The sequence below is a fragment of the Argiope bruennichi genome, chromosome 7 (genome assembly GCF_947563725.1).
Source record: "Argiope bruennichi chromosome 7, qqArgBrue1.1, whole genome shotgun sequence".
Taxonomy (NCBI): Eukaryota; Metazoa; Arthropoda; class Arachnida; order Araneae; family Araneidae; genus Argiope; species Argiope bruennichi.
The window spans coordinates 109,261,718-109,283,674 of record NC_079157.1 but is presented as its reverse complement, the minus strand read 5'-3'; the positions used below and the strand labels follow the sequence as shown (position 1 = coordinate 109,283,674).

At 30.6% G+C, this 21,957-nt stretch overlaps 1 protein-coding gene across 1 annotated transcript; it reads left to right on the top strand.

Moving 5' to 3' along the window:
* The first annotated feature begins 7,360 nt into the window (after positions 1–7,360).
* LOC129975718 (acyl-CoA Delta12-desaturase-like) lies at positions 7,361–20,928 on the top strand. Its single transcript, XM_056088894.1, has 5 exons — positions 7,361–7,606; positions 14,355–14,536; positions 17,695–17,825; positions 17,911–18,116; positions 19,622–20,928. Exons 2-5 carry the CDS (start codon positions 14,356–14,358, stop codon positions 20,061–20,063), a joined length of 960 nt encoding a protein of 319 aa, XP_055944869.1. The 5' UTR covers positions 7,361–7,606; position 14,355; the 3' UTR covers positions 20,064–20,928.
* Positions 20,929–21,957: the final 1,029 nt, after the last annotated feature.

The following is a 21,957-nucleotide window of genomic DNA, read 5'->3' as shown; positions in this document are numbered from 1 at the left end:
TTCATTCTCACTGGACTGAACAATCGGTGTTGGAAGTAAACATATAGTTATTAAGACATACTAAGATAAATTAATTATTAAGATATTAAGATTAAGATAAATTAATATATACTTTTTAATACGTATGAAATACTGTAAAAGCACCGATTTTCTTTATCAAAGATAGATAGATAGAAATACCCTAGATTTCACACATGATGTCAAACGGCCACATTTGCTTCATCATATAGCAACCGGGGCCAAATTTTGCCGTAATATAATCGATCAAAAATTAATTTCAATCTAAGATGGACTTGCACCACTTTCAAATAAAGAGATTTTCAATACTGTTAAGAGCTAAAACTTCCATCTCCAAAATGCTAGAATCTGATTTTTTTTTTACATTAAATTGTTTACTTATAAAAAGATCATAATAATTTTTATCTATAACTACCATTATCTCCATTTTTTTTAAAAATGGACTTGCCCCACTTTCAAAATAAACGGCTCTAATGTGGCAATTTCACGTGTTGATAAACCATCCGCTTTATTTGTTCTTGCGCCTGATAACAAAACCGAAAATGTTGTATATCAGAAAGCACTTGACTCAAGAGAATAAACCCGAATGTAAATATATGCATTCGAGAAGAATGTATGCGGGATTGAATAAAGAAAATATCTTTCTGATAAGCCATTGTAATACTTATTCTTGTAGTTTTATTGAATTTTTTTCCTTATATTATTATAACAAGTCAAATATGATTAAAATCGGAACAGCCGTTCTTGAGTTATAAATGGTATAACTAAACTGTTTATTGATTGTTAGGCGGTACGAAGTTCGCCCTGTCAGCTATTCAAATATAAGTAATATTTACCGCGAATCAACTGGCCGACTGAGGAGGCTATTAATGCACAATTTTGTTACTTAATATGCAATTTTACATTATTATCGCTTATTTTAAGTTCTATATTTTATAGCATATATATATATTTTTTCTTGCTTGTAATTTGTTGTCACACTATTCCTTTTTAACCCATGCTTTGGTTGCATTGGATTATTTTGTATTTGTATTTTTTTTTGTCTTTTATTGTTTAGTTTACACTTATTCTAATTTTTATGTAACGAATGATAGATTAAATTGCTATATCAATAAAATATATTTAGCAAAATTAGAGGAAAAAACTTGAGCGATAAAAATATTGGAACGCACATTAATATATATTTTTATTATTTTTAATATATACTCATTCCAGAAGATCTCTATTTACTATCAGAAATAATCAGTTATATGCTATATAAAATATGTTTACATTGTAGTAAAACTATTTTCAAAAGGCCATAAGCTGTGATGTTAAACATAGTTAAAGCTACATGCGTTCTTCTTTCCTTGTTATTAAAGTTTTGATGTTTTTCGTTCAAAGAATTTTTTTTTTGTAAAGATTGACTCAGCTTTCTTCATGATGTTTCAAATTACTTACTGATAATCCTGAAAACATTTTATGTATGGGTCTTATTAGACATCCCTCCCGAAATTATTACATGTATATTTTTTTAGCAGTTATTGTTCTTTATATCCAATAATACAGTTTAAAGCACTTATGTCTATACTGTATAGTGATTCAAAGCAACATAGTACCATAACATTTGCACAAAATATCAATATGTTTTGCTAATCCATATTATAAATTGGGTCATTTTAAGGAAGATTTCAAAATTATGGACCTGTAGCCGTATTTTTTATTAAATCCTTTAAATGTTTTTGATACATGATAAGGGTGTAAACAGTGTCGTATTCGCTTTTCAGGACGTCTGTTAGAAAAGATCTTTTCATGAAAAAGCGAAGACATGTGGTCCGCTCATACGGAGTGAAACAGTTTAATTATTAGTGTGAAACAGTTTCGATTCACCATCAAGTTTCGTTTCTGGAGTTACTGAGATATCTTGCAAATAAAAATTCTTCATATGAGGTAGGATTGTTTTGTTTTCTTTATTGACTGTACCCTATTTCGAAATGTTTAAGACTTGTAGAAAGGCTGATTTAAGGCTTATTGCCAAAGAACTTGGTTTGAACACAAGTAATGAAATGACAGTTTTAGAACTAATTGATATGATTAAAAAAAGCGACAAATTTAAAACTGAACCTGAAACTGTAAGTGACCTTGAAAATTTAATTATTGAAGAGCGCAAAGCAGAAGATGAAAAAGAATTAGCATTTGAGAAGTTAAAATTAGAAAAAGCAAAGACTGAGCTTGAAATAGCGCGAATTCGTGCCAAGGCAAAAGAAAATAATGCAGGATCATTTGAGCCTAATGATTCCTTATACTCATTAGTAAAGAGTATTAGAACTCTAACAATTAAAGTACCAAGCAAACCTGAAAATTGGGGTTTCTTTTTTCATCTTTAGAGCGAGCATTGGTTAAATCCTAGGGACGGGTACCGCCAAGTTTGATGCCAAATTTTAAAGCTTATGTCGCCAATAAGATTATACGCCTCCAATGTATGGCAACCGTGTGAAGAGAGTGGGATGATGTCGGTGATGTAATTATCAACTAATCAGGTATGAATTGACTTTGAATATCAACCTTTGAATATCAAGTCTTGTAACGTATTTCTTTTCTTACTTTCTTCGATTTTTCTTGAGGTGTAAAATGGCTGGTATGAATGTGACAAATGAGGAATCCCCAAAATTTAGGGTTTTTTTTTAATTATTATTATTATTTAGAACGTTTGGGGGCGAAAGCGTGTGTTGAATGGTGCATGAAAATGGGTTTAATTGCTATGGACGGAAGTGTGGTGAATGCGGGCAAGATATGGTATTAACGGAAAGGAAAGATCGGGGGGGGGGATTGGGTTAATTGGGTTTGTAGAAGGTAAGGGCATTTTTGTAAATTAAGTATTCGGACTAACTCTTGGTTTGAAAATTCTCGGATGGATCTGTCGAAGGTTTTATTGGCGACGGCCATGTGGGTGAAGGGTTGTACTGACTCATTTATAATGGAAGAGGCCGATATTGCCAGGCAAACCGCGACAGACTGGATTAGTTTTTGTAGGGAGGTGTGTGCTTGCATGCTTGTGAATGAAAGTGTTACACTTGGGTGGCAGGGTAAAATTGTTGAGATTGATGAATCAAAATTTGGGAAACGAAAATATAATAAGGGAAAGAGGGTTGAGGGTGCATGGGTTTTTGGAGGTGTTGAAAGGGATTCGAACAAATGTTTTATGGCTGTGGTACCGGATCGAACAAGCGAAACTTTGATTTCGGTACTGAAAGAATGGGTTCTTCAGGGTTCCACAGTAATGTCTGACTGCTGGAAGGCGTACGATTGTCTTTCATCCGAGGCATTTGTGCACCTGGCAGTTAATCATAGTCTCACATTCAAGGACCCGGATACAGGTGCCCACACGAATTCAATCGAGGGGACTTGGGGAATTTGTAAGCTATATTTCCGAGAAACACGAAAAGTGAAAGATGGTACGGACGGCTATTTAGCTGAATACATATGGAGGCGGTGTCACCGCTCCGGGGATAAATCTATCACCCGGCAATTTTTTGAATCCATCATAAAAGTGCACCCGCTTGACAAAGAAATCCGAAAAGAGCAGTAGCTGCCATACCGACGAAATTTACATTGTTAAATCGGGTGAGTTAAAAAAAATATTGTATTGTTATTTTTGTGAATTTTTTTAAATTTAACATTGTTCAAATTGTGCCATTTTTAATTATTTTTAATTCTTGTTTTTGTTCTTTTTGTATACCTCATGCCAAATTTTTCACCTGCCATGGCCCCATAGACGCTGTAATCTTCAGAAATAAATCTCTTGAAAATAGTCATAATATTGAGAAATACAATTCTGAAGATTACAGCGTTCGCGGGGCTTGGCGAGAAAAATTTGGTGGAAAATCGCCAAATGGTACCCGTCCCTAGAACTGTACCCGAGCATTTATGGTAAAGAGTGTACCAGAGAAATATAAATCTGAGATTCTTCTTAACCTGCTAGGTGAAAGATCGTCTAATATAATCACATACATAGATGATGATGATCTAAATAAATTAAATATGAGAAAATTAAAGAAATTGTGCTGAGAGAGTTTCAGTCAACAGCTCAGTCCTGTCTAGAGAATTTCAGAATGACCACGCGGCAGTTAAATGAGACCTATGTTCAGTTCGCTTCCCGTTTAACCACAGTCTGGGAATATTACTTAAAATTAAGGAATGTGTCAGATTACAAAACATTAAATCAGCTTATAATTTCTGATAAACTTTTCCAAACTTTGGATAGAGAAACCTCTTCACATATAAGTGTAAAACAAGCAGATACCTGGTGTGATGAAATTACGTTGGAAAAGGAAATTGATTTATATTTGTCATCTCAGGGAAAATCCCTATCAAAGAGTGTTGTTCCTCATAATAAAAATTATAATGTGAAAAATGTATCAAAGACCTTTTTATCCGATGTAAAATGTTCGAAATGTATTCTATGTAATGATGCTCATCCTCAATATATGTGTTCTAATTATAAGAAATTACCTGTTAATGAGAAAGTACAATTTGTGAAAGATAATTATTTATACTTAAATTGCCTTGGCAAACATAAAGTGAGTAGTTGCAAATCAAAGTAGTCTTGTGCTAAATGCAATAAAAGGCATCATATAGTTTACATTTCACCCGAGATCAGAATTCTTTTGGGCAATTAAAAGAAAAAGATGAAACCTTTTCTGAGTACGATATTAAATAAAAAACAAAGTGAAAATAGAAATCTGTCACCCTCCTCTCTCTCCCCATTAGCTTCTACATTCATTCATTCCGGCAGCAAGCAATGAACAGAACACTGGCGCCAACGTCTTTTCAGCTACGCGTAGTCGTTTCTCGACTAAAAACAAAACAGTTCTCCAGAGTACAGCGTTTGGTTATTTATGTGATTCTTATTGGAAATGAATGTGAAGTACGGATATTAATGGATTCTGGCTCAATATCTCACTTTATTAGCAACGAATGTACAGATCGACTTCAGTTGAGAAGAAATAAAATAAATATCGTGGTGTCTGGGTTAAATTACTCAGCGATTTCCGTTCGATCTCAAGTATCCGCTACTTTGTGTAACAAGGCCCGAACCTTTGAGACTGAATTAAATTTATTAGTTGTTCCGAGAATTATGGATCTTACTCCATCAAAGCGAGTAGATGAATGCGTAGTAGGGTTAGATAATATTAAATTAGCTGATGAGCATTTTTATATTCCACAAAGAGTTGATTTATTGGTTGGAGCGGAAGCATTTTTTGAACTGTTGGAACCAGGACAAATATGTCCACCAAATTCCAATCTAATCTTACAAAATTCTGTTTTTGGTTATCTAGTGAGTGGGAGTATTTCTAACACGGAAGAAAATAAAATATATTGCCGGTTAGTCAAAGAAAGTGTTGGTTTAGAAAAGACTTTAAGAAGTTTTTGGGAAATTGAAAATGTTGAAACGGAATTAATTGAGAGTAAAAAAAAATAATGTTTGAAGAACGTTTCAAAAATAAATTTCGAGAAATTCGGAAGGACAATATGTTGTAAAAATGTCCTTAAAGGAAGATCCTAAGTGTTTAAAAAAATCTAAAGAGTTTGCACTGAAAAAATTAAACTTGTTGTGGCAACGTTGCAGTGCACATGAAGCATGTAAAGTAACATGAATTCCGTAAAAGTCGAATCCGACGCATTCTGCACGAAATCTTGAAATTGCATCCGTTTAAGATAGAGGCATTTCACCATTTGTTGCCAGCAGATTGCGAGAAAAGACAAGCCTTTGCAACATGGGTGCTCGCATAAATGGAATCCAGATGATCCAGAATGATTATTGAACATCACGGGGACAGATGAATCCTACTTTTCATTGCATGGTGACGTCAATACGCAAAACAGTAGTATCTGGGCGACATCAAACCCTCGTGCGTAGACGACCAAACCACTACATTCTCCGCATGTGATTTTTTAGTGCGGTTTGACTGCGTCCTTCATTCTAGTCCCTTTCTTCTATGAAGAGCGTTGTCCTGTATCCGGTTGGGAAACCTGCTCTGTCACTGCAGAAAGCTATCTTAGGCTTTTGCGTGACCACGTTATGCCTGCTTTGCAGGAAAGACGTGCATTATCTTCCTTCACCTTCATGCAGGATGGCGCCCCGCCTCACGTTGCTAGTTCCGTTAAGACGTTCATCCTAGACACATTCACTGAGGACAGAGTGATAAGCCGAGGATGTAAGACTGAGTTCCCCTCATGATCGCCAGGTCTTGCTCCAGCGGACTTTTTGTTGTGGGGATACCTAAAGTCTCGTGTCTACCGGAACTCTCCTGCCACTTTGATGGAACTGAAAGATGCCATTCAGTTGGTCGTTGGTGGCATCGATGCCGACATCTTACAAGCCTCACTTGCTTAATACTTTGTGGTGGCGGTCATGTTGAGCATCTTTTGCTTTAAAATAAAATGTACTATAATGTTACTGTGCTCTGTTTTCCTGATTTGTATATACCGTCTCGGTATGACGTGTGAGCGCCATCTATCGATTATTTGCTAAATGCACTTTTTTTAATGGAAATAACAAAATCCAAAGGCTCTCTGAACATATTCCCGCAAACCGCAATCTTTTTCTAGTCTTACTTTTTTATTATGATTTTTTGAAGTTTGCACGAATTTATGCCGCACCCGGTATATATATATCATTTAGAGAGAAACATTCATTTTAAAACTATCAAATTAATCAATCGCGACATTTATTTTACACGTAATTTTATGTTCTATAAAATTTGTCTTAACATTTTAAGATTTGAAAATGCCATTTTAGAAAAATCTAAGAAAAACAAAAAATGCATTTCATTTTTCTCACATTGAATTCATAGTTCCTCTCATGAGAGTGGATAACTTGGGATAATCATATGAGTGAATTCTAATTCAAATAATTATCCCAAAAAAACTATAGCCATAAACATTTTCCAATGCACGTAAATGGTTATTCCCCAGTCCCTGACTTACATGCTCTTTATTTATTTTTTCATTTTTATAAAACAGAAACATTCAATTAGAGCTGCGAATATAATTTCTAATAAATTCATAAAATTCAATGATTTTTTTAATAATTACAAAAATAAAACTTTAGAATATACAAACATTTCCAAATAATGCATGAATTTAATACACCTTGAAGAATTGTTTAAATTTCGAAATCTGGATTTGTTTACGCCGTGTGAAAACTTCCATTTCGAAACAGAAAAAGATTAAAATAAGCATTTCCCATAATCACACTGCTTCATAAAACTAAGATAAAACTATAAATAGATTTTTTATCTATTGAACGTTGTTCGTTTCCACCAATGAGTCAAGTTGAGCAAAATAAATAACAATATAAAAGTGTGGAATAATTCCTGACCTGTTAAAAAGAAAAGCTTTCTTTTTTGGCGTGTAGACATTTTTTAATCTGTTGAATCGGCTTATTGGTTGCTGTTGATAAATACCTGCTACTGTTACGCTATCTAGCATATTAAGACATTATTTCTTACATTTAATCAAGTGCTCCTTTTTGAATTTTATCTGAATAAAACACAACTTGTTTCTTTAGCAAAAATTGAAAAGTAAAGATAAAGATTATTGAAAAGTAAGTTTTCTTTCTATAAATTGATGTTTAAAGATAATTTTCAATAATTGTTAATTATTTGAAAGACTTTTTTTTTCTTGAATATATTTATTCTAATAAATATTCGAAGATTACAGTTTGTTGAATTTTCCTTTTCAGAAGAATAATAATTTAATATGATGCATTAGATTTAATTGTGAAAGTATTTCTAATCTATTACTGTAACAAGATAAGATATTATTTCTTATGTGTAATCAAAGGTTCCGTTTTGAATTACATCAATAAAAATACTTTTCTGGTGTGGTAATCTTTAAATTGCTTGCAGTATTCTTTGTAAGTTAAATCTATGTATAGAATATCTAGCAGTGTTTTAAAATATGAAATTTGAATATATGCCTTTTTATTGCAACAAAAAAAGGAGAAAAAGCTCTTTCATTGTCACACTGTTTTTGTTATGCCTTTGTTGTAATTTATATGTAAATGACGAATTAAATAATTTATCATCTGAAACAGAAGTTAATTCTAAACTAATTTCAGTGCATTTTCAAAAAATTAACCTTTGTTTTATTCTAATCTAAATTATCCCAATATATTGGGAGTTCATTACTTCCGAAAATTATTACTTTTTGCTCCTCTCGTGTGTTATTTCTGCCAGTTCTGTACAAAGCTGAGGGATTTCCGTTTCTTTCTATCTGCCGTAAACACTGATAATTTAAACGTCCCAAAGGGATTAACCCTTTGGGAAGATAAAAATGTATAAGAGATATGTAAGCAAATAAAGATCTTAAATGTAATAAAATATTTGAAATTAGACACGGTAAAGTTAGAAATATGTCACGTTTCTTCCGCCCGTTATTTATCACTTCCTGTCTCCAAAGTTTAAGAATGAAGGACATCATTTTTTTTCTTTTTTATCAACCGCAAATGGGACATTTGCACTAGAATTTGAAGTAAAATATTTTATGATGAATTTTCTTTATTCAGAACATACATGTGTGTTAACCTATACTTATTCTAACTCTCTTATGATTGTTTATAAATAAACCTTAAAAATATTCTGAATAGTAAATGTACTCGTACAAAAGAAATATTTTTTATCAGTATTGCGAATAAACATTATTTTATATTCACAGCCACACCCAATATTTGCGATTATAGTACTTTTTCTTGGAGAAAACCAAAGTAACATCTATTGTAGAAAGTATGAAAAAAATTTCGTAGCGATAACTCGTTGGTTGCAAGTGTATTTTTTAACAATAAATTGGAGATTGTGATAACTTTCTTTCTAATGAAGAAATAAAAACTTGTCAAAATTGAGTTTATTAATATTAAAGGAAACAATTCTTAATCTCAGGTTCTCATGGTTTGTTTAACTCAAAATTAAAATACTGTTACTGAAATCGTCATGTATTGATTATTTTTCTATAATTGAGATATATCTGATGATATTAAATACTAGTTGTTGAATATTAGCACCCCGTAACTATAGATGAGAGTCAAAATGGCTCCGCGTTGTTCATTTTAGCTCTGATTATCACATGGTATTTTGTTCTTGAATGTAATCAGCTCCTCGGTACCTTCAAATTGCTCTTTATGCAATATGCTGGAAAAAGTCTAAGTATGAAACGTGCGTATAACCGAGTAATTCTTTTTCAAAGTTTTTGTTTTTATTTATGGTGTCATTGAATCCATGTCTCAGAAACTGCTTTTAATTTGAATAATGCAAAAAGAAAAAAGAAATATTCTTGAAATAATATTTTAATTATTTAAGAACATAATATTGAATTAATATTATGTTCTTCTTCTTTTTTGTTAAATTCTAACAGTTATTAACATCAATGTAATTTCGAAATATCTAAATAAAGTTTCGGATTCGCGTCCCTTAGGTTGCGAGTTCGAACCCCGCCGGCCGAAGATTCCCCGCGTGCTTGGTGGCTGACGCGCGTTAAATCTGTCGTGGTCACAAAGTCCTCCATGTCGAGAGTAATACCACTGGGGGTACTGGATCAGGGGTGATGGTTCCCTGATTCAGGTCTAAATTACGATCTGTGTTTGAGTGAATGAAATGCGTGAATGAAGTCCGCCCCGTAAAAAGGGTTGTGACGTGTGTGTAGCTAAGTCGTTCTCTTGGCCATAGATGGCGCTACTATAGAAGCAAGAGGCGCTCCCCCCAGGCTTAAATCCACTGTCTTCGAACAGCGGGCTTGCCAATGGCAAGTGCCATAAGAAACAACAACAACACTGATATAATGGTACTAATATATACTTGAACCTTTTAACTTTGAATTTTGTAATTGCAAAGTTTTGTTTGATGTATACCTGATTCTCCAAATAAAAGGTAATTATTCTAAACTTCCCAAACTAAAAAGCAACCAATTTCATTGTTGATTATAATAAACCCATTTTGTTCAGGGAATCATTTCTCCAGTAAAACATATAAAACTAAATGGAAAGGAGATATTGTATAAAAATTGTAATTCAGCATCTATTCTTCGGTAGCTGTACACCCAATATAAACATTCTCCGACTCATCGGAATATAAGACACACATAGATGTAATAGAAAGACAGTTTATTGAAAAAGTACTAAGAATACGACTCTGCAAAAATATATGTCGAATAAATATTTTTATGGTAAAAGTTTGAATAAATTAATTAAATCCATTGACATTTTTAAAAAGGAAAAGAATTACATTTGAAGAATTATAGGCATTCCATCTCAGTCCGAAAATATTTTAAAACGAGTTCTTAAATATTTTAAACCTTTTAACTAATAATGGTATGCATAGACCCCATTTATATTAAAATTTATAACAGAAGAGCTGAGGCTTAATATTGCAGTTTGAAGATACTTGAATTTGAAGGAAAATGAGCGACCGTGTTCTCCCCGAAACTTTCTAGTACACTCGTTAATAAAATATTACCCATTATTATTAGAGTTAAAAGAATTAAAAATTATTAGCCGTATGCCATTCTCAAAGAAAATCGCGTAAGAGTCAATTAATACGCAATCTTTAGTGATTTCTAGCGATTAATCGCTAGTGTGTGGTTAATACACAAGCGTCAGAATATCGAAAATGTATTTTAGATGCATTTTTTCTAACCTAATGAAAACTAAAATTTCGTACATATCTTCAACGGTAGTAACAAGACGGCTTATCAAATTTCATTTATTTAAATCATTACATTGTTTATTGTGTTTATATGCATTTGTTGCTATTGCGTTTATATGTGTGCGAAAATTCAAACCGATTGACGGCGATAGATTTGATTTAAAATTTGATAAGAATCTGCATTTTATATACTAAACGTATGTACCAATTTTTTTAATCCAGTTCTTTACGTTTTGTGATTATAGTGTTCATTTATAGTCGGACAAATTTTTCTGAATTTATCTCGTTCAAAATTTTATAGAAATTTGCGAACTAAGTGCACAGACCATATAACTAATTTCATCCGTTTATTTCAAAGTGTTTTTGAGTCATTGTATTCACAGAAGTGCAAATTAAATTCCAAAAATATGATTTTTTTTTGGACTCGGTGAGGTTTGAATCGCGAAAATTTGTCAAAATCTCGAATGCGATTTTTTTTTCATGATGATTGCATTATACGTATTTTCTTTGTAAATTTCGGATGCAAACAAATAAAAAAAAGGACACGAGTCATTTTTTAGTGTCTTGTAAAAACAAAACAAAAAAAACAAGTAATTTTTTTTAGTGTCTTGTGAATATTCTGAAGGATTTCTCGTATAGTGAAGAATATAATAATATGACATTTTAAATATTGCCATAAACGGGAAGATTTGTAATTTTGTTGCAGAAGTTGTTATTGATAAAAAATTATAATGAATTTCGTTCTTAAAATCTTGATAAATTTGTATTCGAAAGGGAAAATGTGGAAATAAGCGCAATCAATGCTATCGAATTTCAATCTTGCTAAAGCGACAAACAAGATTTCGCCTCATTTCTGATAAGAAAATTCAAGTCAGCTTTCTTTAAGCTGATCGTGCAAATAGTTTTGAAAGCTGTGAGCATGTAACGATTTTTGCTGCGATGGGAAATTTTATGATTGTGTAGCTAAAAGCAACTAAAAAACGATTCAGCCATTGTGATTATGAAAGATGATTTCATTCGGTGAATTGGTTTTAAATAGCAAGGACATTTTGTTTGGAAATCAGTTATATCTAAAACGAATTGCTGATAATTGTCTTCATAACAAATGTAGAAATCAATCATTGCCATATTATTTAAATAATTAATAAGTATGATAAATTTTTAAAATTTTACTGTTAATTTCTCTTTTAGAAATAGTGCAACGTTCCTTCATCACGTTATAAAAAAGAAACTGTTTCAAAAACTTTCACACTGAGGCAACTGATATAAAATTTAAAAAAAATTGCTCCACATTTTCAAAGAGCCAACTATGGAGCTAGAGTAAATTTTAGAGTATAAAAAAAATGTGGAGATAAAATGTAATTGAATGAGTTTGTTTCAATCATCTGCTCATTTTTAACTTATAGAAGCTTAAAATTTAAAAAAAATCTAAAAGTAAGAATTTTATTTATTTAGAAAACCCCCCCGCTTCATATATAATATTTGATTTAAAAATGTCTTTTGTCCTAGTCGTGTCCTCTTGGTTTTTAAGTCTCAGAAAAAGAAATATATCAACAGTTCATTTTAAATTAGATAAAATTATTTTCTTAAAGAGTTGTAGCTTGTTACGAAATAGCCGAGCATTATCATTTTTTTTAATAAAATCATGCAAAATAGGATGGAAATGTTAATTTTATAATTTTGATGACAGATAAGAAATTTAGTGTGTGTTTCTTCCATATTTCTGAGCATCCGGATGGTAATATTGAGGGTCTTTTTGAAGGAATGTAAACTTGGTGTTATTTGTGTAATAGATTACGGAAACGAGTGATTGTAATACATTGGGATAGCTTGATAATTTGCACTCACTATAATTTTATTACTGTAAATAATGTATCTAATTTTATATAATTATATTTTAGTTGTAATAAATATTTGAAAATTCAGTCTGTAATTTAAGCATCACTGAACCATATTTGCAATAACATCATTCAGGTGATCATTATTCATTTGTTGTTGACATATTGAGAATTGAACGATTGTTTTTATGAGAATAGAATTGAAAAATATAATCAAATATTTGTAATCAAGCTTTGATTGTTTATATAATTAAGATGAAAACATTACAGAAATTTCATTAAACTATGTAATGAAACTAAGTGCAGACACTTCGGACTCAGAAAAGTGGTAACTTTCACGTTATAAATTAATGAAAATATTAAGTAATATACAATTTTATTTTCGCATAAGATTTCTCGAAAGTTCATTATAGGTTTCAAACAAAACACGAATTTCCACATAGCATTCATTTGATAAAAAGACACGTGATGTTTAATAATCTTAAAAATATTGACTAAAATTATGATTTTTTCAAATTAATAATCTGTTTAACAGATGTTTTTGAACTGATAAAACCTATGTTAAAATCTTATGATTGTTAACAATTTTATTATTTAAAAAACACCTTATTCTAGTGTACCGAATCACATCTCATTCCTTATTAGGTTGATAGTTGTTGAATTTAAGTTGTTATTAAATCTTGGAAATTATCATATCGTAATTAAAAAGATTTTATTCGTTGAAATCCCCACTAAGTTTTAAATAATTTTCATTCGATGAAAAACTTCATATTGGAGAGGAGGAAGGTATTCCGAATCTGAACTTGCGGAATGTTAATATATATTTTTATATCGTAAATTTACTGCATATAAGAAAAGATTTGATAAAAAACTTTTTCAGTAAAGATACAATATAAATAAAATTTAATAAATATTAATTAGAGCGATATCTTTATTTAATTTCTCTTAGAAGGCAACTGAAATTCAATCCGCTGGAATTCCGACATTTCTCTGAATATTAATTTGGAGTTTTTATATTGCCTATATTACTTCGAAATTATGAAAAAAAACATGCTATGTATCGTTCATGTACTATTACATATCGCTAATTTCAATAGCTCATATTTTCTCAAACATTCAAAATGTTTGTTGCAAATTTTAACGTAATATTTTGGTCTCATATTATCACGTATATTGTAAGTTTCGTATATTTCCGCTAAAAATTCTGTATTTTCTATAAAAGATGTTTACAAATATATTGGGATTTTTTTTAAAAAAAAATTACATTGCTCTTAATATCCATGCTACATCTATAAAAGCACATGTGAATATTTAACATCCGGAACAAAGCCATTAATAGAAGTTTTAAGTCATTATTAGATTTCTTTGAAACATAACAAGGTCAAATAATTTTCATCAGCAATTTCTAGCAACATGATTATCCTCGTTTGGAGTTTAAAATTCCGTTTCTAATGACCTAAAACTTTGCATTTTTGAAATGAATGTGATTTAGCCTTTCAGGAATTATGATCGTTTAAATTTCTGAAGTTTCTTTGACGTTGTACCTCGAGAATCATCGCGAAAATTAATTTTTCTGTTATAAAGAACTTGGTTGCTTTTGAAATAGTAACTAAATTCTTTTGGGAACTTACCGATTACAAAACTCATTAGAAATATGCATGAAATGATTAGGAATCTACCTGGAGTTTAATTTTGGAAATTCCAAGTCTAATTTTTTTATATTCCTCTGCCTGCTTTCACTTGATAAATATTATGGCAAAATCAAACGTATGCATAATATAAAAATCATTCCTTGTAATGTGAAATGTTTTTCTTCCAGAATGGCTGCTCAGAGTTCGACTGTCGTGAAAGAAGTAGTTTTTCAGAAAAAATCCGAAACACCAGAGTACAAAGTCAAAATAATCTGGTTCAATGTAATATTTTTCATTTTTCTTCATGCAGGCTTCCTTTATGCGCTTTACTTGAGTTTCACGTCAGCCTGTTGGAAAACTTCTCTATTCGGTAAGTATTTGATTGTGATATTATGCGCTTAGCATAAATCCAATCATAAAATTATCAGTTTATCTGTAAACATTGCTTGGTTTGCACATTAATCCCATGAACTTTAAGTCGCCTCTTTTGACATCGTATGTAAAAATCCCAAAATAAAAAAAAATTTGAAACAAAATTCCAATTTTAGATCATTGAGAACTAGTTTCAACTTTCTTAATATAGACATTATTGATGACAGCATTAAATTTATTTGCTGTCAGATTCTTTTAAGACGTCGGAATAATAGTAAAAGACATTAAAATAGCTTTATTAAAATATAGATAATTCAGAAATTTATTACTTAGTGTTGGCAACAGAACAGAACATCAACACATTTTCTCTTGTTACATCGTTTCGATAAATTTCATTTAAATATTCTACTTATCAGAAATAGTTTCTATTCCTAATCATAGGTAAGTTGCGCTTTTCGACTATTGACAAATATGTAACACCTTTTAAACGTGATCCTGCTACTTTCTTCTATTAATTCATTTAATGCACAGTGAATTTCAAAATGGCTAAAGGAAAACATGCAGGCATTTCGAATGAAAATGATGGTAAGTATGATGTATTGTGCATGCAAACTGTAGTCTCACTGCAATGACTTAAAGACCATCATTTGATAAGAAATTTAGATAAATCTTTATATTAAAACTAAGCGTTTGTATTGAATAAATTTCGGATATCTAATTGCTCAGCATGATTGATGCTTCACAGAAGGTTTAGATTTGTAATTTTTCAAATGAATTGAAAAATGTTACTGGCAAAAATCTACATCGGCCTTTTTTCATATCTCTAAGATTCTTTCCCAATTTTATTCAAACTGTTCTTTGGCCACTTCTTCTCCGGTCCAAATGCTTTCTTGAAATATCGACGTTATTTCTTTCACAATGAAGTTTAAAATTTCTTTATTATGCCTGTGATCATTGTGGTTCCTTAAAACTTATTACAACAATATTTTTAAATTTAAACTATATTTTTCAACTGTATTTTTAAATTTTAAAATATTGCTTTTTTATTAAATGCTTTTTTATATATTTTGAAAACACTTTTTAAAATATGCATGATATTGAATATTTTTAAACATAAAAATAATGCTTTTCCTTATCATCCACACCTGTTGCAACAGTTTTATACTATAAATTCAAAAAATATGAGATTAAAATTAAAAAAGAAGAAACTATGAAGACAGAATCTAAGAAACATAGAATTCCTATATTTCGTCCAAAAATTTAGATGCCTTCCCATGATCGGAAATAATATCATAATTGAGAATGATTTTCCTTCTGTTTTTGTATGTACAATTGCAAAATTTGTGCATTTAAGCAAGTCGGAAAATATAAACGAGACCCTTTGCACATCATCTCTTTATATAATTTCCTCGTCCTTTTAAGAACTCAGACAAAAGCTGGCATATATATTTAATTGCACATCGATGGTTTGACATTTAAATTTTCTACGCTTCTGTAAAGAAGTGAAATTGCGGTAAAACGGTTTAATATTCATCCACCATAATTTTATAATATATTATCACTCAAAATTTATCTGAATGCCATCATTAAGATGAAAAATTTTTAAATGCATCTACCTTTATTTTTATATAATTTATTGCTGATTGGACATTTTCACTTTTGCTTTTCTTACACAGAAAAAGGAACTTTATTTATACATTTGTTTATTATTAAAAATTGGCTAGTAAAATTGTCATAATTTCTTTAAATATTTACCTAATTTTGTTTATGTTTTATCACTTTTATATTTATAAAATGCCCAATTGTCTAATTTTAAAAGGCTGTCTTTTTATCTTTAATTTGTAGAGGCAATTTAATTTGTAGATTGTAATTTGTTTGTTGTTAATTATAATCAAAGCCATTTAAAGTTTTATTAATTATGTTATTCATGTGATTAATTTTTTTTGGAACATGTTTGTAAAAAATTATATGGTTACTATTTGGTTTTTGTCTTCATTCAAAATTTTAAAATATATTAAATCTCATATAAAACTAAGAAAAATAAAATATATGCTTAATTTTTTTACTCTATCAAACAATCTTTGCTGCCCCTTAAAAAAATGAGCTAAGGCAGCAACAAAATTTATTGAGTAAGAATTTTCTTTACATGTTTATCACTTATATGCCACTTTTATATATTTAACCATGTCGGCTTTGAAGATGCACATTTAAAACCTGTCAATGCAAGACTCATTTTAGATCAAAATTCAATGACTGTAATTATTTTTACCAATCTATTATCTTTTTACCATTCTATTACCAATCTATATTATTCTATAAATGAAATATTATTTATTTGGTAACCGTTACTGTCATATCATCAAATTTAATTTTGATCCGATCTGACTTTTGTGTGTCAATATCTCCTTTGAAAGAATTAAGACGAAATATCTTGTAAGGTATTTCGAGAAATTATTTATCTCAAAAATATAAGTCCAACGTAATTCAAATAACAATACTTGCAGGCAGTAGTAAAAGAATGATCTTACATGTCCCACAATTCTCTTATTTTAAATAATTAACTGCTAGATTCTCGATGTTGTCAGTTTTCACTTCTTTTTGCTTTCGCAGGCACTATTCATAATAATGACAAACCTCTTAAAATTGAACGCATCCGTTCTTCTATTTTCTCATGGTGAATATAGAAACTCTATTCTTTTCATGATGTGTGTTCTAGAATGGAAACTCTAAATATGTTCTAGAGTGATGCTGAGATGTGGCAACAATATCTTTTTCCCTGTAGGTTAATTGATATAAAATAGGAATTAGATGGGAGGAGCAATCTCGGATATTTTCCTTATTTTAAATTAGATCAAAAGCACGAATTCCTTTCCAAGAAATTTCTCGCACACTTTCATTATATTCTAATTTAACTCGATCGAACCGAATTTCAAAATGGCTCTCGATAGAATATCAAGAACACTTTGAAAAGTGTTAAGTGTCAAAGATCCTGTAACGATACAAACTCTTAGCAGATTCATATTATGGTTTAAGCTTAAATACCAAGATTTATTGAGAATAGAAGCCTTATCCTTAAAATTTTAAGACACATCTTTTCTACTGAAATGAGCGTACATGAATTCGTTTCCTTTTTCACTAGTTTTATATCTGTTCCAGCTTTCATTTATGCACATCTTGGTGGATTGGGTGTTACAGCAGGAACACACAGACTTTGGTCTCATAGATCATATAAAGCAAAGTTGCCACTAAGAATTCTACTCTCCTGTTTTCTTAGTATTGCGGCCCAAGTAAGTTTTTGTAACTTATAAACCATTTTAAATGTGTTTCTGATATATTAGCATAATACTTATTATAAAACCAATTATCTCGTAGCAAGATATCTACAAATGGTGTAGAGATCATCGGATTCATCACAAATTCACTGAGACCAATGCAGATCCACATAATATCAAGCGTGGTTTCTTCTTTGCTCATATAGGATGGTTGATGTGTAAAAAGCATCCGGATGTAGTAGAGAAAGGAAAATCTATTTACCTTGATGATTTATTGGCTGATCCAGTTGTTAGATTTCACAGAAGGTAAGAATTTTTTTTTTATTTCTATCCTTGGCATAAAGCTTTTTGTTGGTATATTATTAAAACTACACCTCATATTTGACAGCAACTCAGAATGATTTTTATTGTACTCCAGAGAAGAACTCAGTCAGCATTGATTTGGCGATCTAACATCTTGTGAACATCAGAGTAGGAATTTTTAGTTGCGAATTACTAAAGTAATTTAAAAATTAAAGCCTAAATTTTTCAGAATTGATTAGCAGTATTATGTCAAGAGATTTTCTTAAGTTAACGATAATTAAAAATAAACGCTCCTAAGGTGGTCCTCTTTCTAATTTTATAAATCGGATATTAAATATGAATTAAGAAAAGACAGCATCCAATCTTCAAATTCCAAATTATTAGCTAAAATGCTGCTGTTAGACACAGTTTCATAATATCAAATTTCAATCAAATTATGGTTTGGTACATGATGAAAATTATTCTAGTCACATATGGAAGTTCGCCGCTCCACAGATATTTAAAAAAATTAAAAATTCGCTAGATAAAAACAGTGATAGGACAAACTTCATATCCCTCGAAGTAGACTTTCTCGGATTTTACTGATTTATAGGCGTGTAGACAAACGAAATGCAGTAATAGATAAATATAGACTAAACTCACAGAAATATTCAAGAAATAGAATGTACTATAATTTCACATTCAGTTCTTTTACACAGCAAAATTAAAAAGGATATATAAATTATAACACGAAGTCTCAATTTCATCAGGATGGAACCACTCCACAAATCGAAAAAATCTATTATTATTATTCATCACGATTGAAATAAATTATCAGGAAAAATTATTGTCATAAAAAAATTATGTACCTTTATTTATTTTAGAACTTAATATATATTACTAAATTACTTCCTCAACACATCTTGAGGCCTAAAATATTTCCTGCAGCCTAACATATTTTTTTTCAAAAGTTGTGATTAGTTTCTTGTTACAAGAAATCTATTAGAAATTTCATCGACATTTTTATCCTATTTAAATCGAAATTTCGATAATTATTTAGGCGAAAAGTTCACATTTAATTGATTAGTCCTTTTACTTCGATATCTATTCTCAGGCATTGTCCAAACTTTATATCATTTCAAAGTTTCTTGATTTTCTGGCAGTTAATAAAATACTCACTCAGTTTGCAAAGAAATGCAGATTAGTATTTCTAAAAGCGTTAACTCATTCAGCCATATTTTTTTTCTCCAAACAATAAAAAGAAACCTATTTTGGGAATGATGCATCTAATTTTTCAGAGTACAAGAAGCTAGTTTAATAAAATCATCGAAACATTAATACAAAGTCTCTTCGCCTCTTGTTTAAAAGAAATACCACAAAATTTATTTTATTCATAAGATGACTTCATTTTCATAATATTGTTGAGAGATTCATGACTCATTCATAAATTGTTTAAAGCAAGTAAGGTTATGTAACATTTTTAAATGCCACTTTCCTGCTATTATTTTAAACATAATGTTATTTTGCAGGTTTTATTTACTTATGGCTCTCTTTTTTGCTACCATCTTGCCAACTATAATACCTATGTGGTGTTGGAATGAATCTATGCGGAATTCATTCTTTATCGCTTTTGTGGCGAAACACTGCTACCTTCAGAATGTGATTTTTCTGGTGAATAGCGTTGCCCACTCATATGGTGACCAATCTTATGATAAGTACATTGAAGCCAGAGAAAATATTCTTATTGCTTTCATGGGTTTGGGAGAAGGCTGGCACAACTACCACCATGTCTTCCCATGGGACTATTCTACAAGCGAATGGGGCTATAAATTAAACTTTACAAAAGCATTCATAGATTTCATGGCATGGATTGGGCAAGCTTATGATCGGAGATCTGCTCATCCTCAGATGATCAAGAATAGAAAATTGAAGACTGGAGATGGCACAAGAATGGAAAAAGGAGACGAGTGAGAAAAGTAATTCTTCTGCACTTGATAGCTCCGAAGAAATTCTTTTTTTATTTTCGCTCCAAAACTTACTCATAGAGTACTAACTCCGACTGTACAATCTTAACTCCAAATCATTATGTTGTTATTAAAACGTGTTGGTAGAAGTAATTATCTTTTTTTTTATCCAAATTATAAAATGTCTTCTCAGAAATTTTGAAAGTTTGGTTGAAGATGCATTTTTTATACTTTCAATAAATTTTTTTTTAAAAAAATTCAATCCTTCTTTTCTGCAAGTTTGTTTTTAAGCACCGTTCACATGATTCCAACTATTACACGCAATAGAACGCCAAGCCTACTTCAGGAACACCACGAGATCAGAAAGGGACATTGGCAAATAGTTGTATCATCGGGACAACTATTTACCATTGTCCAGTTCGGGTCACGTGAAATTCCTGAATAGGTGTGACCTTCTACTGCGCGCAATAGTTGTCCTCGTGTGTACTCTGCTTTATACTTGGCCACAATGGTGAGTAATTTATTTCCAAGTTAGAGTTTGGTATCTGAAGTAATCGCAATTGGTAGATCAAGAAGACATCAATTTTAAATATATGGTTTCCAATACTATGATTGCAATCTTTTTTTACATCAGCCGGATGTTTTGAAGCATCTGTTACATTAAAATATTTAGATTGATTTTTAATGCAACTTTTGTGGGATTAAAATTTGAAGCAGTCAGACCTCCATGTAATTTTTAGCTGTAACCTGATTATGGTTCAAAGTTGCACCCTTTTCCGAAATAGATTTTTCTTTACTTAAACTAGAATAAAATTTATTTAAATTGTACTTTGAATTTAATATTCAGGTTCAACTGCCTTCGAGTGTGTTCAATTAAATTTTGTATGAAATTCCATTTCAAATTGTTATTTTTGTGCTTTCAATGTTCGGTGATGTTTTTTAGAATAAAGTTGAGATATATATTCAGTTAGAATCCTATTTGGAAAAAGTTAACCATTTGTGTATGCCAAAACCTTCATTAAAAATGTTTTTTGTTATTATGTAACACGTTATTTGAAAGTAAATGAACTTCAGAAATTCTGGATATCTAAACAAATCAGGAGATTGAAATCAGAAATGATGAACCCCCAATTTTCTCATAACTGGAGTAAATATATATGAAAATTAATAACATCGATTATAAAAACTGGAGGGGACCGAATCTACTGCATAGCAACCTTTTACAAGTGTAAATCATCTTTTTCCAAATAGATACCTGCTCAGATTAACTAAATTCGTGGTTTTGGCCACACTTGTTCCTCGGTACACTATCATACATATATAATTACTTGCAAAATGCAGATCTGCTTTCTATTGAGGAATTGGTTGTAGATTCCTTAATGAATTTAAAAAGTGTCGCCCTTTTCTATAGAAGACCAAGATACTAAGAAGGAACTACATCATGTTTCTATGAAGACATGATGCCTTTTATCAACCTTTGAATCTAGGAATTATGGAACTGCCTATATAGTGGAGAAATGCATAAAAAGATAGACTTATTAAAATATGATGAAATTAATTTTATTAATTGATTAATGATAAAACATTAAGGGTTGTTAGGTTTAGCCAATCATAGAAAGAAAAAATAAATTGTAATAAAAATTAGAAAGTGTGCGTTATTGAAAAAAAAACTATAGGTATAGAAAAAAAGTACATACGATTTAAACTATCTAATTAAAAAATTGTAATTTTTTGGAAGATTTTGAGAGCGATTATTACGAAATTAAGAATGAAAAATTCGTTATCCTTGCGTTATTTCAATTATGAGAAGTCTGGAATGTAAAGATTTAAATCAAGTTTTATTCCTTTAGATAAAGTTTTCTATCAATTAAAATATATTTTCTTTGTGCAAATGAAAATAC

Excerpts from the sequence above, each read along its gene's own strand:
- LOC129975718 (XM_056088894.1), top strand. The coding sequence starts at position 14,356 with ATGGCTGCTCAGAGTTCGACTGTCGTGAAAGAAGTAGTTTTTCAGAAA. Across the intron at positions 14,537-17,694 it reads TTGGAAAACTTCTCTATTCG|CTTTCATTTATGCACATCTT; the intron begins GTAAGTATTTGA and ends TATCTGTTCCAG. Across the intron at positions 18,117-19,621 it reads GTTGTTAGATTTCACAGAAG|GTTTTATTTACTTATGGCTC; the intron begins GTAAGAATTTTT and ends GTTATTTTGCAG.